The 16235-nt window shown below is 38.7% G+C and overlaps 1 protein-coding gene across 1 annotated transcript; it reads left to right on the top strand.

The window, feature by feature from the left end:
• The first annotated feature begins 7417 nt into the window (after nt 1-7417).
• Nucleotides 7418-12786, top strand: LOC140677469 (centriole and centriolar satellite protein ofd1-like). The gene has a single exon (XM_072912068.1). It carries the CDS (start codon nt 7459-7461, stop codon nt 9424-9426), a length of 1968 nt encoding a protein of 655 aa, XP_072768169.1. The 5' UTR covers nt 7418-7458; the 3' UTR covers nt 9427-12786.
• The last annotated feature ends 3449 nt before the right edge of the window (nt 12787-16235 follow it).

The raw sequence follows: 16235 nt of genomic DNA, 5'->3' as shown, positions 1-16235 counted from the left end.
ATTGTATTGTACCATATGTCCCGGCCACACACCTGCGTTCTAAGAACTCTGGCTTATTAGTGATTCCCAGAGCCCCAAAAAAGTCTGCGGGCTGGAGAGCGTTTTCTATTCGGGCTCCAGTACTCTGGAATGCCCTAACGGTAACAGTTAGTGATGCAGTAGAAGCATTTAGGTCACATCTTAAAACTAATTCATAGACTTTAGCTTTTAAATAGACCCCTTTTTAGACCAGTTGATCTGCTGTCTCTCTTTTCTGCTCTGCCCGCTTCTCCTGCATGGAGAGGTTATCAGGTGGTTATCAGCTTCCACGGAGGGATCCGGGATGGACCAGTCCTTATGCATCAGTCGGTGACGTCTCTGCGCTGCTGACTTATCTACATTCAAGAGGATCCCCTGCTGGCCCCCACTATGAACACATTAATAACTGTATCCACTCAGCACCCATTGCACCAGTCACCCAGGGGGGGTCCCCACATCTGCGGTCCCTTCCAAGGTTTCTCGTGGTTCCCATTGGGTTGAGTTTTTTCTTGCCCTGCTTTGGGAACTGAGCCGAGGATGTCGTTGTGGCTTGTCCAGCCCTTTGAAACATGTGTAATTAAGGGCTATATAAGTAACTTTGATTGATTTGATTCATGTTATTATTTTGTTTCTGCCAAATTACTTTGTTTATAATGCTTGTGTTGCTTTTATATACACATATAATTTCTACTTGAGTCACATGAAACACTGTGTTAATATCTACAATAATGTTTCTTCTTCAAAGGAAATCATTTTGAATGTGTTGTGTTTTTATGAATGAAACTTGGTTAAAAGATTTCAGTACAAGTACTTTTTAAAAATGTTGAGTACATTTAGAAATATCTGCATAAGAAACAATGTAAATATAAATACTGGGTTCCAGCCTTGACAAAAGTCCATATTTAAGTGAAGGTTTGAACACAATATAAAGTGCTGAACAGTACTGTACATAACAACAAACATAACAAGGGGGCGACAGATCAACTTTCTCTTTATTAACAAGCCATAGTATGTTTTGGTTCCTGGTGCTCCTTTGTTCACTTTTTTGTTGCTAGGAGCGCTAGCTGTGCAGTTACCTCTGTGTGGTAAGTGGGCCACACCGTTTGCTCATTTATAATTAGGCCCTGCATATACAAATGTGGGCAGTAACGCTCTACATCTACTTTGTTACATTTACGTACTTACAGTAAGTACATTTAAAAAAAAATAAAAAATTGTCAAAGTAGTTTTAATGTAACATACTTTTTACTTTTACTTGCGTGTTTTTGTGAAGAAGAAACTCTACTTTTACTTTGTTACATTGAACTTCATTCCAATGCTGTGGTTTATCCGTTAAATAGTGCTCAATACCGGAGTAAAGCGCAATATATATATATATATATATATATATATATATATATATATACAAACCTCGTTTCCATATGAGTTGGGAAATTGTGTTATATGTAAATATAAATGGAATACAATGATTTGCAAATCATTTTCAACCCTTATTCAGTTGAATATGCTACAAAGATAACATATTTGATGTTCAAACAGATAAACATTTTTTTTGTGCAAATAATCATTAACTTTAGAATTTGATGCCAGCAACACGTGACAAAGAAGTTGGGAAAGGTGGCAATAAATACTGATAAAGTTGAGGAATGCTCATCAAACACTTATTTAGAACATCCCACAGGTGTGCAGGCTAATTGGGAACAGGTGGATGCCATGATTGGGTATAAAAACAGCTTCCCAAAAAATGCTCAGTCTTTCACAAGAAAGGATGGGGCGAGGTACACCCCTTTGTCCACAACTGCGTGAGCAAATAGCAGAGGTGGGACCAAGTCATTGTTTTGCAAGTCACAAGTAAGTCTCAAGTCTTTGCCCTCAAGTCCGAGTCAAGTCCCGAGTCAAGACAGGCAAGCCCCGAGTCAAGTCCAAAGTCAAGACTGGAAAGTCTCAAGTCAAGTCCTAAGTCCTGCATTTTGAGTTTCGAGTCCTTTCAAGTCCTTTTAACCACAAACTAATATATTAACACAGATTGTGTATGCTTTTCAAACGCTATATTTATTTATTAAAACAAGGCATTTTAAATTGCAGGAAAGAAAATTGTGCTGACATTGCACTTTATAATAGCACTATTAACCAGTCATTTTAAACATTAACTCATTCCTTTACAGAACAAACACATTGAAAAATAAAGTGCAAATGTACTTATTTGTACAAAAGTGTTAACATTGAAAAAACATGACATATACGTGAACATAACAAAAAAGTTGTACTTTTTATATGTCAGGGCCCTATGCTGCATTGCATTTGCAAAAGACCAAATTAGCCAAGAGTCTGTCAGTCATTTGTGCACAATGGGGGCGTAGTATGATGCCACCATGGCTGAAAACTCGCTCCACTGGAGCACTGGAGGCAGGCACTGCCAAGACTCTCATGGCCACTCGGAACAGTGAAGGAAGAGTCTTCATGTTCAATGCCCAGAACAAAAGGGGGGAGAGAGTTGTTTTGGGTTGGTGCACTACTTGTAAGTGTATCTTGTGTTTTTTATGTTGATTTAATTAAAAAAAAGAAAAGAAAAAAAAATTATTTCTTGTGCGGCCCGATACCAATCGATCCACGGACCAGTACCGGGCCGCGGCCCGGTGGTTGGGGACCACTGAGGTAAACAACCAACAGTATGTCAGAAAGCTAGCTAAAACGGTACACATATTCATAATATAGTATACATTTTAACTGACCTTTATTTTACTATTTTTGTCTTTTTTTAGGTGGCTAAAATACGCGGTGCTGCTGACCGCCGTCTAACGTTACGTGTGATATATTGACTAACGTAACCCTGCTTAAAAAAAATCACTGAACAAAAAGTATGAATAGGTAGTGAACTGCAACAGATTCCCGTGTTTGCAATAACGTTATAACGTTAGCAGTGAGTTTACAGCCTCACTGATTTAACTACACAGCAAATAAAAGTCACGTTACTTAGCCAATAAACGTTATCTTACATTCAAAACTTACCGTTCTTTGTGCAACTTCAAATGCCGGACGAAGTTGGAAGTTGTTGCCTCTCCATCAGTAATTTTCGAACCGCATGTGTTGCATTCTGCAAACCGTTTTGTGTTGACCACCTCGTAATTTTTATACCCAAACAAAATTATTTTAGGTATCATTTTTTGTTCACTGGCGTGTGGTTTGGACATGTCTTCTTCGTTGGTTGTCCTGCAATTTGATTGGATGAATGCTGTGTGATGAAAACAAAGTAGATCTAATTTGATTGGCTGTTGTACTGAGACCACACCAGCTGACACACGCAACGCTGATAGACAAGTACACAATGAAAAATACGGAGCGCTCCCGAATAACTTTTTCATCTTTGGGTTTTGGGGAAAGTAGCAAGTCATGTCAAGTCATGTCAATTCAAAAGGCTCAAGTCCAAGTGAAGTCACAAGTCATTGATGTTAAAGTCTAAGTCGAGTTGCAAGTCTTTTTACATTTTGTCAAGTCGAGTCTAAAGTCATCAAATTCATGACTCGAGTCTGACTCGAGTCCAAGTCATGTGACTCGAGTCCACACCTCTGGCAAATAGTCAAACAGTTTAAGAACAACGTTTGTCAAAGTGCAATTGCAAGAAATTTAGGGATTTCAACATCTACGGTCCATAATATAATCAAAAGGTTCAGAGAATCTGGAGAAATCACTCCACGTAAGCAGCATGGCCGGAATACAACATTGAATGACCGTGACCTTCGATCCTTCAGACGGCACTGTATCAAAAACCGACATCAATCTCTAAAGGATATCACCACATGGGCTCAGGAACACTTCAGAAAACCACTGTCACTAAATACAGTTGGTCGCTACATCTGTAAGTGCAAGTTAAAGCTCTACTATGCAAAGCGAAAGCCATTTATCAACTACATCCAGAAACGCTGCCGGCTTCTCTGGGCCCGAGATCATCTAAGATGGACTCATGCAAAGTGGAAAAGTGTTCTGTGGTCTGACGAGTCCACATTTCAAAGTGTTTTTGGAAATATTCGACATCGTGTCATCCGGACTAAAGGGGAAGCGAACCATCCAGACTGTTATCGACGCAAAGTTCTAAAGCCAGCATCTGTGCTGATATGGGGGTGCATTAGTGCCCAAGGCATGGGTAACTTACACATCTGTGAAGGCACCATTAATGCTGAAAGGTACATACAGCTTTTGGAACAACATATGCTGCCATCTAAGCGCCGTTTTTTTCATGGACGCCCCTGCTTATTTCAGCAAGACAATGCCAAGCCACATTCAGCACGTGTTACAACAGCGTGGCTTCGTAAAAAAAAGAGTGCGGGTACTTTCCTGGCCTTCCTGCAGTCCAGACCTGTCTCCCATCGAAAATGTGTGGCGCATTATGAAGCGTAAAATACGACAGCGGAGACCCCGGACTGTTGAACGACTGAAGCTCTACAAAAAACAAGAATGGGAAAGAATTCCACTTTCAAAGCTTCAACAATTAGTTTCCTCAGTTCTCAATCGTTTATTGAGTGTTGTTAAAAGAAAAGGTGATGTAACACAGTGGTGAACATGCCCTTTCCCAACTACTTTGGCACGTGTTGCAGCCATGAAATTCTAAGTAAATTATTATTTGCAAAAAAAAACAAGGTTTATGAGTTTGAACATCAAATATCTTGTCTTTGTAGTGCATTCAATTGAATATGGGTTGAAAAGGATTTGCAAATCATTGTATTCCGTTTATATTTACATCTAACACAATTCCCCAACTCATATGGAAACGGGGTTTGTATATATATATATATATATATATATATATATATATATATATATATATATACAGTGTTGCGACTAACGCGTTACAAAGTTAAAGTGTCATTATGTTGCAGCTATTTAAAATAGTTTTGTCAATTTGTTCTGGCCTGAAATAAATTGGCCCTTTGAAACATATCTTTGTCTTTGTGTGTTGTATGTAGACCACATTGTTTGTGTGTTGTATGTAGACCGCATTGTTTGTGTGTTGTATGTAGACCACATTGCTTAGCAGAGTTCAGTGATGCAAATGCATGTCAAGATGATCAACAGATTGTATTATTCTCCAGTGCAATAACAGTACTGAAATGAAGGCTAAAAGGGCATTAATGGGAGCCTTAAAAAAAAAAGGGGGAAAAAATAAGTAACTAAATAGTTACTTTTTACAGTAACACATTACTTTTTGGTGTAAGTAACTGAGTTAGTAACTGAGTTACTTTTGAAATAAAGTAACTAGTAACTGTAACTAGTTACTGGTGTTCAGTAACTAACCCAACACTGTATATATATATATATATATATATATGTATATATATATACATATATATATATATATATATATATATATATATATATATATATATATATATATGGCAGCACGGTGGTACAGGGGTTAGTGCATGTGCCTCACAATACGAAGGTCCTGAGTAGTCCTGGGTTCAATCCCGGGCTCGGGATCTTTCTGTGTGGAGTTTGCATGTTCTGACTGCTTGGGTTCCCTACGGGTACTCCGGCTTCCTCCCACCGCCAAAAACATGCACCTGGGGATAGGTTGATTGGCAACACTAAATTGGCCCTAGTGTGTGAATGTGAGTGTGAATGTTGTCTGTCTATCTGTGTTGGCCCTGTGATGAGGTGGCGATTTGTCCAGGGTGTACCCCACCTTCCGCCCGATTGTAGCTGAGATAGGCTCTAGCACCCCCCGCGACCCCAAAAGGGACAAGCGGTAGAAAATGGATGGATGGATATGTATATATATATATATATATATATATATATATATATATATATATATATATATATATATATATATATATGTACACGCACACGCACACGCACACACACACACACACACACACACACACACACACACACACACACACACACACACACACACACACACACACACACACACACACACACACAGGAGTATATATATATATATAGATATATATACATATATCAGTGTGTGTGTTTACATATCATAATAATATAATGGATGGATAATTAATAATTATGATTGACTATTAAGAGTATGTGAAAGTTCAACTCCTACCTTGTTTATCTCCGTAATGACCTATTTAAAGCTTTGTAATCAATTAGAAATATCAAGCAACTTAAAGTCAAACATGGATAATTGTGGAAATAATGATTTGCATTCCCCCCATTATGCCTGGCAATGGATTTAAATGGGTGTAATGTTTTTTATGGTGATGGGACTTTTTTTAATAATGTTCACAAAGTTCAGTTAGCTGGTTTTGAAATGTGTGACCGTATGTGTTGACTTTTTGTGTTGGTTGAATTTTTCTTCCTGCACCAAGACTAGGAAAGGTTGTTTGCATTAGGTCATATAAGTACATTATGTGCTTGTAATGTCAAGAAAGTACACATCATGGTCACTGACCTGAGTTTTAAACATTGTCTACAAGATGATGACAACTGTCAGACCCATGGGTTTGGACACCCCAGATCTAACCTATGACCATGCCGTGAGGTGCTGTGACCTGCTGCCTGCGCTATGAACCTGACTGATTAATGCTGCTACTGCTGATGGCAGGCGACAACACATCGTGTCACGATCGAGAAGGCTAGTGGAGTACTTTGATCCGATTTATAATCTTTATTAGACCACAAGGAAATGTGTTGAATGTAGATTATAATAATCATAGGTCCTCTTTGACAAATACCTGAATAAAACTTTACTGTTTTATTTTGCCAACTTCTTCGCATTCCATTCATGTCTTTAAAGCGGGGCATACTAGTCTGGTGATCTTTGGTAGCATTGCTAACTTGCAAGAAGGTGCAAGTTTGTTTTTAATACTTATGCATTTATATCAGAGTAGCAATTTAATTTGCAGATTTTTTTTGTTTAATGGCAGGAGTCTCTAACTTAAAAAAACAAGGTGAGCTATTTGTGTTGACTATTTAAATAAAATGTTGTGTAAATAAAGTACTTAACTACTTTATTTACACAACAGATTCCCAGATCTTTATGCTATTTTCTACTAGTTTGTCATTAAATACAGCAAAGGTATTATGTCCAAATCAAACAGTTTAAAATATATATATATATATGTATACAATAAAATATTTTTTGACCCATTGGTAAACTTGAAAATCAGGTGACGAGCTACACAAGCTACCAGTTGGCGTTGATGTGTTTTTTCCCCTGTCTGCCCCTGTAGTATATTGGCTGACCCATGAATAATGTAGAGAATGCCATGCAGTTTCCATGGGAACAACAAGCCTGTGTACAAAGCTTTGTGATGCACCTCACATCTTTGATTTCAATGAGGTCATAAAACAAAGCAACGGAAAATTATTGAGCTTAGTCTTTTTTTCACCATTCTAATCTATATCATGTTGGCTGACGTTTCAAAACTATTCAAGGCACAGCTTGGGGACCAATCAGACTGGACAATAATGATGTTCTCAGCCAATCAAGATTTTTTGTCTAACGATGAGCTAAGGGAGAGACTTTACAAAAGATTTAAGGATAAGGTAGTGCAAGAAATGCTCAAAAGCCAACTGCGCACAAAACCTCAAGCGTTCACTGGTAAACCAGCTCCCAGGTCAGCTCCTGTGAAAACAGACGCCAATATACTGTCAGTGTGTAACTTCATAGTTGCTGATTATCTTCATCGCTCAGGGTATGAGTACACCATTTCTGTATTCCGTCCTGAAAGTTACCTGGACACGGAGAAGACTTTTAAGAAAGAAGCTCTTATTCAATTTCTTGAACTTAGCCCTCAGTCATCACTTTACACAGCTCTTCTCATGAATGAAGAGCAGAAAGATCAAGGATTTTTAATCAACCTATTGACACAAGTGACACAGTGTCACACACCTCATCTTCACTATGACGCTGCCACTCAGACAACAACCGCAAGCGGTGCTGGGTCACAAGTTGTGAAGATGAAAATGACTGAAAGGGAATTTGATGTAAGCAGAGAGGGCGACCAGTTCTTATTTCAAACCAAGCTGGATGCATACAAAAGGGAAACTGAAACTCCGGTGCAGATGGACGTTTATGGTAAAATGCAGTATTTCATAGACCTTGAAATAGACAAGATGAGGATGGAAGTAAAAGTTCAGTTTCAGAAAGAATTTGATACACTGAGACAAGAACTGGAAAAGACCTATGAAATAGAGGCAAATGAATTAAGCGCCAAGGAAAACGACATGAAAGACAGATTAAGAAAGCAAGAACAACAAGAGAGACAGACATTACTGAAAGAAATGGAAGCCATGCAACATCAAGTAAATGAACTGAGGAGGAACATTGAGGCCTTTACAAACAATTGTAAAATACATGACAAAAATGTTCTGATCAGTAAAGAGTTGCTGAAGAGTAGAGAGCTGTTGACGAAAGCAAAGAAGGATACACATGACCACAAGCTGCAGAATGAACTATCCAAGTATGAGTTCCAGTTGAGGGAAAACTACATCAGACGCGAGAAAATCACTGAAAGCGAGCACGGAACGGTACTGGAAATCCTTCACTTTTCTAAAGAGTTAACTTCCATTAACGCCAGAGCAGAGGAACACAGTACAATCTTTTCAGAGGTGAGACAGCTGCAGGATAAACTGGTGACTGCACAACAGAAAACCTCTTGGCTAAATCAACAGAACGCGCAACTGAGGGAAAAAATAGAGAGCATGAGTGACTACCTCAGATTAAAAAATGAGAAAGCACAGCTGGAAGATCGAGAGCGGCTTCTAACGACACAATTGGAGGATATACGCCGAGAGAACCAGCATCTTTCTGCAGACTTGGAAAAACCGTCAAAAGAGCATAGGGCCTTGCAAATGGAGCTACAGAAGCTTCAAAGTGAACACAGACTGGAGAAAGAGGTGTTTTACAACCAGAAGCAGTTTCTGCAAGCACAGCTAGGGCTGGAGGTAGAGCGATGTGGTCAGCTTAAGGTCCAGCTGACAGAATGTGAAGATAACCTACAGTGGTTGACTGATCACGTTGAGAACCTGCAAAAACGTCTCAATCAAAATCAAGAATTCAAAACATGTCCCCAAGCCGTCATCAAATCATCTTGCTCGAGGTTGGATTTAAATGCTAATAAGCAGGCTTGCTCCAAAACGCACAAAGACGGAACCATGCAAAGATCCCCAACATCTGTTCCCAAGCAAAGGGATTCATGTGGGATCAACTCTATCAACATGGTGCTGGGGGCTGAGCCCAGTGCCTGGATCCTTCAAGTGCAGAAAGAGGCTGATGCCTTCCAAGAAGCCTATAGAAAGCTGCTGGTAGGTTGTCCTTCACGTCATCATGATTCCGCTGTAGAGACACACATTTTTAATCCCCCACACCCATACCTGATCAGTCAATCTAAAATATGTCGTGACACTACCAGAGACACCAACAAGATCTTATGAGCAGCTCAGCAAAAATACCAAACCCAGAACTACAGTAGAATAGTCACAGGCTATAGTCACTTCTCCCCATGGACTGAACTGAACTTTCGAGATTAACTTTCATTCAAAGATCTATTCTTCACTCCATGGTCTAGTAAGGGTCAGATACTTGTTGATGTCTAAACCAAGCTTTTCAAGCCAAATGATCAGTTTTTTCAGTCCTCATGAAAGTCCTTAATTTGTCATCTGACAGGCTTCTCCTCTCTGTAAAATCAAAGGCTGTTCAATCCATCTGAATTTCAGATTAATCTCTCGCCCAGTGCCCTAAATCTATATCCCGAGCTTTCCCCAGAAACTGGTTTTGAGATTTTCCTAGAACCCTAACACATTCAAGTCTCATCCTTGACACCCTTTGTTCTGAGCAGTGTTGGGTTAGTTACTGCAAAGCAGTAACTAGTTACAGTTACTAGTTACTTCATTTCAAAAGTAACTCAGTTACTAACTCAGATACTTACACCAAAAAGTAATGCGTTACTGTGAAAAGTAACTTGTTACTTCTTTATTTCTTCTTCTTTTTTTTTTTAAAGCTCCCATTTATGCCCTTTTAGCCTTCAGTTCAGTACTGTTATTGCACTGGAGAATAATACAATCTGTTGATCAACTTGACATGCATTTGCATCACTGACCTCTGCTAAGCAATGTGGTCTACATACAACACACAAAGACAAAGATATGTTACAAAGGCCAATTTGTTTCTGGCCAGAACAAATTGACAAAACTATTTTAAATAGCTGCAACATAACGTACATAAGTAACAAACAGCATAATAACAGCATAGATGTAAACCAAGAAAGGCACACACTACATACACAAAGCCTAACCAGGCATTTTCTTTACTGAGCAAAACTCTTTATTGTCGGCCATAAACACATCACCAAAACATTAGTAAAAAAAATGACATCTAGCAAAAGTGGTCATTTTCTGCAGTACAAACCAGACCAAAAGCTACTTTGTTATATCAACAGCAGCCACTCGCTCTTTCTCACGTGTGCCAACACTTGCACATATGGCACTTAGCCAGTGATGCGTTTACAGCCACACAAAAAGTCGGACAACTCCAACACCACACATAAAGTGTAATTCCAGGTCGTTACACTATGATTTACCAATCAAATGTGTGCTTATTCTAGTGTCATTTATTAGGAATCTTAATTTATAAATATTAATCATTAAATGCTGTTAGTATATTAAATAAATACTAATAAAAATATATTTTTTTACAAACAGGAAGTTGCAGGAATGTACACATGATCCCCTGCTTACATCTCATTGTGTAACATGTGAATGTTTTAATGGGAACTAAATGAAAGGGGTACAAACTATTTCCAAAGCAGGACCTCCACCCAGACAAACAATACAAGTACACAGTTCATGAAAAACAATATTTGTTGTTATTGTCATTGTAAGTGGGCCTAAACACTTATATTAGAAATGGAAATGACTGCTGTCATTTGATTATAATAATAAGAGAATGTTGTCTGTCTATCTGTGTTGGCCCTGTGATGAGGGGGGGACTTCTCAGCTCCATCCGCCCGAATGCAGCTGAGATAGGCTCCTGCGACCCCGAAAGAGACAAGCGGTAGAAAATGGATGGATGGATGGAGATTGAACTTGTTATTTAGTCAGGTTTGGGACAGGTGTGCTGCTGGTGTAGCCACAGTGTGCACGTCTAAAGTTGCTCACATGGGCTCCACTCAATGCTCAGGGAGTTTTTGCGTTTGCTCACACACATGAACAATTAGAGGGAACATTGATTGACAGAGTGTGTACCTTCAGCGCTGAATGATGAGCAGAGGCAGACTTAATCCTTAAGTGGTGGAGGTGAAGTGGCATCAGAGTCTCTATCTCTCTTTACTAGCTTCGTCAAAGCATGTTGCTTATGTAGCTTGTTTCAGCAGATTTGAATTGCTGTTTTGGGCAGTAGATGGGATCTTTGATCCAAAGCACAATTTACATTTAACTAAAATGTTCTTTTCTTTGTGCTCGACAAAAGAAAAGTAGTGACAATATCTCCATGTTAGCAAACTCGACTTCTGGCTCCGCCATGATCAGACACGCCCCCCTCCCCTCCCTCCCTCTCCTCCCTCTCCTCCCTCCCCACACTCACACACACCCACACAGAGCGCATGTCTCTCTTCTCCGGCTTGTGACACAAGAAGAATCAGAACGATGACACAGCAGCGCTCCGATAAAACACACTTTATACTACATATAAAGTAACGTAAAATAACGCAGTAACGCATCATATAGTAACGGTAACTGAGTTACTGAATATAAAAAATAACGCGTTAGATTACTAGTTACCGCCGAAACTAACGGCGTTACAGTAACGCGTTACTTTGTAACGCGTTAGTCCCAACACTGGTTCTGAGGGGACCCTCTGTACCCAAACCACTTGCTTTTCTGGATGCCCCAGAGAGCTGAACAAGACCAAACAGCAGTGACACAATTTTAAAAGGAATTTGCTTTGGAAATAGAAAAAAAAGCTGACAGAGAGAGAGAAGAGAAAGTTAAGAATGCAGGGAAAGCGACAGAGAACACACCATGAAGAGAGAGCTAGAAGAAACATAAAGACTAGAGAAAGAGGAGCGACAGGAGGAGACAAATGAGCTGTCTGAGTCCACAAATTAAAATCCATCGGAGACATACATGAATATTATTTTGAAAGCATGAGAAGCAGTATGGCAATAAGCTGAGAACTGAGACGACAAAAGCAGAAGCAAAATGCAAAGATTGTCATGACAATTTCTGGTTAAACCACTGAATCATATTTTACATATTACTGTATATGTTATATTGACAAACTATTGTATAGACAACATTTAATAGTAAACTAAATTAATAAACAACTGATGTTGCTAAAAAAAATGCAAAACTGACTCCCTGTATGGATTATTGTCAAATTCAATCCATCTACTCTACCGCTAGCCATGGTATGGAATTAGTATAATTGGAATCGATATGTTTGGGTTTTTGCCCAGTGCTTTCAGGGTTAGGGATGCTTTTACTGCTGCATATTTTCCATTGGGTGCTGGGTAATTGAAAGTCGTGTTGCAATTTATCCGGAACACCATCACAGTTGTTGGATAAATAAGCACCATCATCATCACAAAACAAGAATCTATAATTTTATCATTTGTATTCGAATCATACTATTTTGTTCCTTTCAGAATGTTTACAAACAAAAATATCTACCAGATGATGGCTATTACTTTTAATGACATTCATAAATCTTCATAAAGCTTGAGAATTCAAAATTGAAAACAGTTAAGCACCCAAAAGTCAAATAATAAACAAGAATAACAACTGTATATGAATGTAAAATGCTCGACTCACCACCCACTGAGGAGGAGCTCAGCAAAGCAATCAACTGTCTTGCCAGTGGAAAGGGAGTGACAGCATACTGGCAAAGTTCTGAAGAGTGGGAAACCTGCGCTGATCAAGCCTCTGCAGGAACTTCTGCTGATACTGGGAGGAAGAACACATCCCTAAGGACATGCGGAACAAACGCAAACATCGTCACCTTGTACAAGGTCAAGGGACACAGGGACTTCAGCAGTGTGAAGCAGGGGTGCGTCCTTACATTGACTCTTTGCGTCCTTGTGAGGTAGTCTACATCCACACCAGGGCTGTTGGTAAGCTACTTGACATCGCACGCCTCTATGCCAAGACTAAGGTGACCGAGGTGCTCCTCTGTGACCTGCTTTTTGCGGATGGTGCAGTCTTGTTATCCCACATTTTAATGTTTTTTTAATTGACACATTTGTTGAATAATAATAAAACACATTATTCAAACTTTATATATACTGTACATACTCTAAAATGAATAACAATGTATTTAGCAATTAATACATCAGCATTTGAAAATATATTGGAAGAGTGGTGTTTTATTTTTGGATTTTGAACTTATTAGCATTAACAAAAAAAACCTATGTGTTTGAATAAAACATTTGTAATGCAAGTCAAACATATAAGATGGCGTTAATTACAAAATAGGCATTTACCTAGTTTTTGCTGGTTTGCTGCTGTGCAACATGCAGGGTTCTTTCTGGTTACGTGCTGCATCATCAATGTCGTGCTGTTATGAATGTCAGCTCTGTCTCACAATGCAAACATTGTCGTTTTCTTGTTTTAGTTTGAAATGATCCCAAACTTTTGACAGCGCCTGCCGTTTTTCTTACAGTTCTATTACCTCTTTCTCCCTCATTGTCTTTTTTTTTTTATCGTCTCTCTCGGTCATACAGACCACACACTCGCACAACACCGCTCTGGTGTGCTACCATGTCTGCCTATTTTAAGTTTCGGGCACTTGATGCGGTCTGGATTTTATCATGTTTTATTAGTTAAACCCATTAAACGAATCATTCAACCAACAAAATTATTTTTTCTGATCAAATTACTCGATTTAAGCGATGAATCGTTGCAGCCCTGAAGTGAAGTAAATTATATTTATATAGCGATTTTCTCTAGCAATTCAAAGCGCTTTACATTGTGAAACCCATTATCTACATCTTTTAAAGCCATATTTAAACCAGTGTCGGTGGTGAAGTGTCTTGCCCAAGGACACAACGTCTGACTAGGATGTAATCGAACCTGGAACCCTCAAGTTGCTAGCATGGCAGCAACTTTATTGCCATTTGTGCCACACTGTCCACCTAAACCATTGCATTTTGTCATCAAGAAGGGGAGCCCTTAAACTGGGCTTCCGGGCTTCAGCCCAGGAAAGTCCTTGTAGTAAAGAGGCCTTGAATGTGGCGTGTTGTTATCCACGAGACCGCTAACTCTGAGCCAGTACAACTGACTTCACTCTCGGTCACCAATGTCACGTGCGTCACTCAACAGGCACCGCCTTTTAAAAAGACACACTCACAAAGTCATAGATTTGACATTTTGCCTTCTAATTTCATTAAAACATTTCTCAACAGGCAACAGCACATGGCAGACAATAGAAGATTTTTCAAAAAAGTAACTCAATACTTACCTTTCCTGGTAACTAATTACACTTATCAAGGAGTAATTACGTTCAATGAAACTAATAGATAAACAATAAAACTATAATTACTTTTTCAATGTAATTTTCCCAACACTGAGCCACAGTAATGTATGCAGATTGTAAATTGATACTGCCTGTGTCATGATTGTGTTGAGCAAGACCCCAGGATACAAAGACGGCAGGCGAAGTGCAGGTAAGTCTATTCATTGACAAAACAAAAGTAATGCACCAGGAAGTGCACATGAAGCACAGGTTCAAAGCAAAAAGGTTCAAGCCTTGTCCAGAGGACAGCGTTGGCATAAGAAGACTAAAGTGGCGGAAAATGGAAGAAAACAAGAAATGCAAACAAAAATAAGCACGCTGGACAGGAAATATATATATATATATATATATATATATATATATATATATATATATATATATATATATATATATATATATATATATATATATATATATATATATATATATATATATCCATCCATCCATCCATCCATTTTCTACCGCTTATTCCCTTTGGTATATATATATATATATATATATATATATATATATATATATATATATATATATATATGTATATATATATATATATATATATATATATATATATATATATATATATATATACATATATACAGTCACAATCAAAAGTTTACATACACATGTAAAGAACAATGTCATGGATGTGTCATCATGGATGAGTTTCCAATACTTTCTACAACTCTTATGTTTTTGAGATAGAGTGTTTGGAGCACATACTTGTTGGTCACACAAAACATTCATCAAGTTTGGTTGTTTTAATAATTTATTATGGGTCTACTGAAAATGTGACCAAATCTGCTGGGTCAAAAGTATACATACAGCAATGTTAATATTTGGTTACATGTCCCTTGGCAAGTTTCACTGCAATAAGGCACTTTTGGTAGCCATCCACAAGCTTCTGGTTGAATTTTTGACCATTCCTCTTGACATAATTGGTGCAGTTCAGCTAAATGTGTTGGTTTTCTGACATGGACTTTTTTCTTCAGCATTGTCCACACGTTTAAGTCAGGACTTTGGGAAGGCCATTCTAATACCTTAATTCTAACCTGATTTAGCCATTCCTTTACCACTTTTGATGTGTGTTTGGGGTCATTGTCCTGTTGGAACACCCAACTGCGCTCAAGACACAAACTCCAGGCTGATGATTTTAGGTTGTCCTGAAGAATTTGGAGGTAATCCTATTTTTTCATTGTCCCACTTAAAGCACCAGTTCCATTGGCGGCAAAACAGGCCCAGAGCATAATACTAACACCACCATGCTTGACTGGTGCTTTAAATGGGGCAATGGAAAAAGAGGATTACCTCCAAATTCTTCAGGACAAACTAAAATCATCAGCCCGGAGGTTGGGTCTTGGGCACAGTTGGGTGTTCCAACAGGACAATAACCCCAAACACACGTCAAAAGTGGTAAAGGAATGGCTGAATCAGGCTAGAATTAAGGTTTTAGAATGGCCTTCCCAAAGTCCTGACATAAACGTGTGGACAATGCTGAAGAAACAAGTCCATGTCAGAAAACCAACACATTTAGCTGAACTGCACCAATTTTGTCAAGAGGAGTGGTCAAAAATTCAACCAGAAGCTTGCCAGAAGCTTGTGAATGGCTACCAAAAGTGCCTTATTGCAGTGAAACTTGCCAAGGGACATGTAACAGGACAGATTTGGTCACAATTTCAGTAGACCCATAATAAATTCATAAAAGAACCAAACTTCATGAATGTTTTTTGTGACCAAC

The sequence above is a fragment of the Nerophis lumbriciformis genome, linkage group LG32 (genome assembly GCF_033978685.3).
Source record: "Nerophis lumbriciformis linkage group LG32, RoL_Nlum_v2.1, whole genome shotgun sequence".
Lineage (NCBI taxonomy): Eukaryota > Metazoa > Chordata > Actinopteri > Syngnathiformes > Syngnathidae > Nerophis > Nerophis lumbriciformis.
This window is presented reverse-complemented; position numbering and strand designations above follow the sequence as displayed.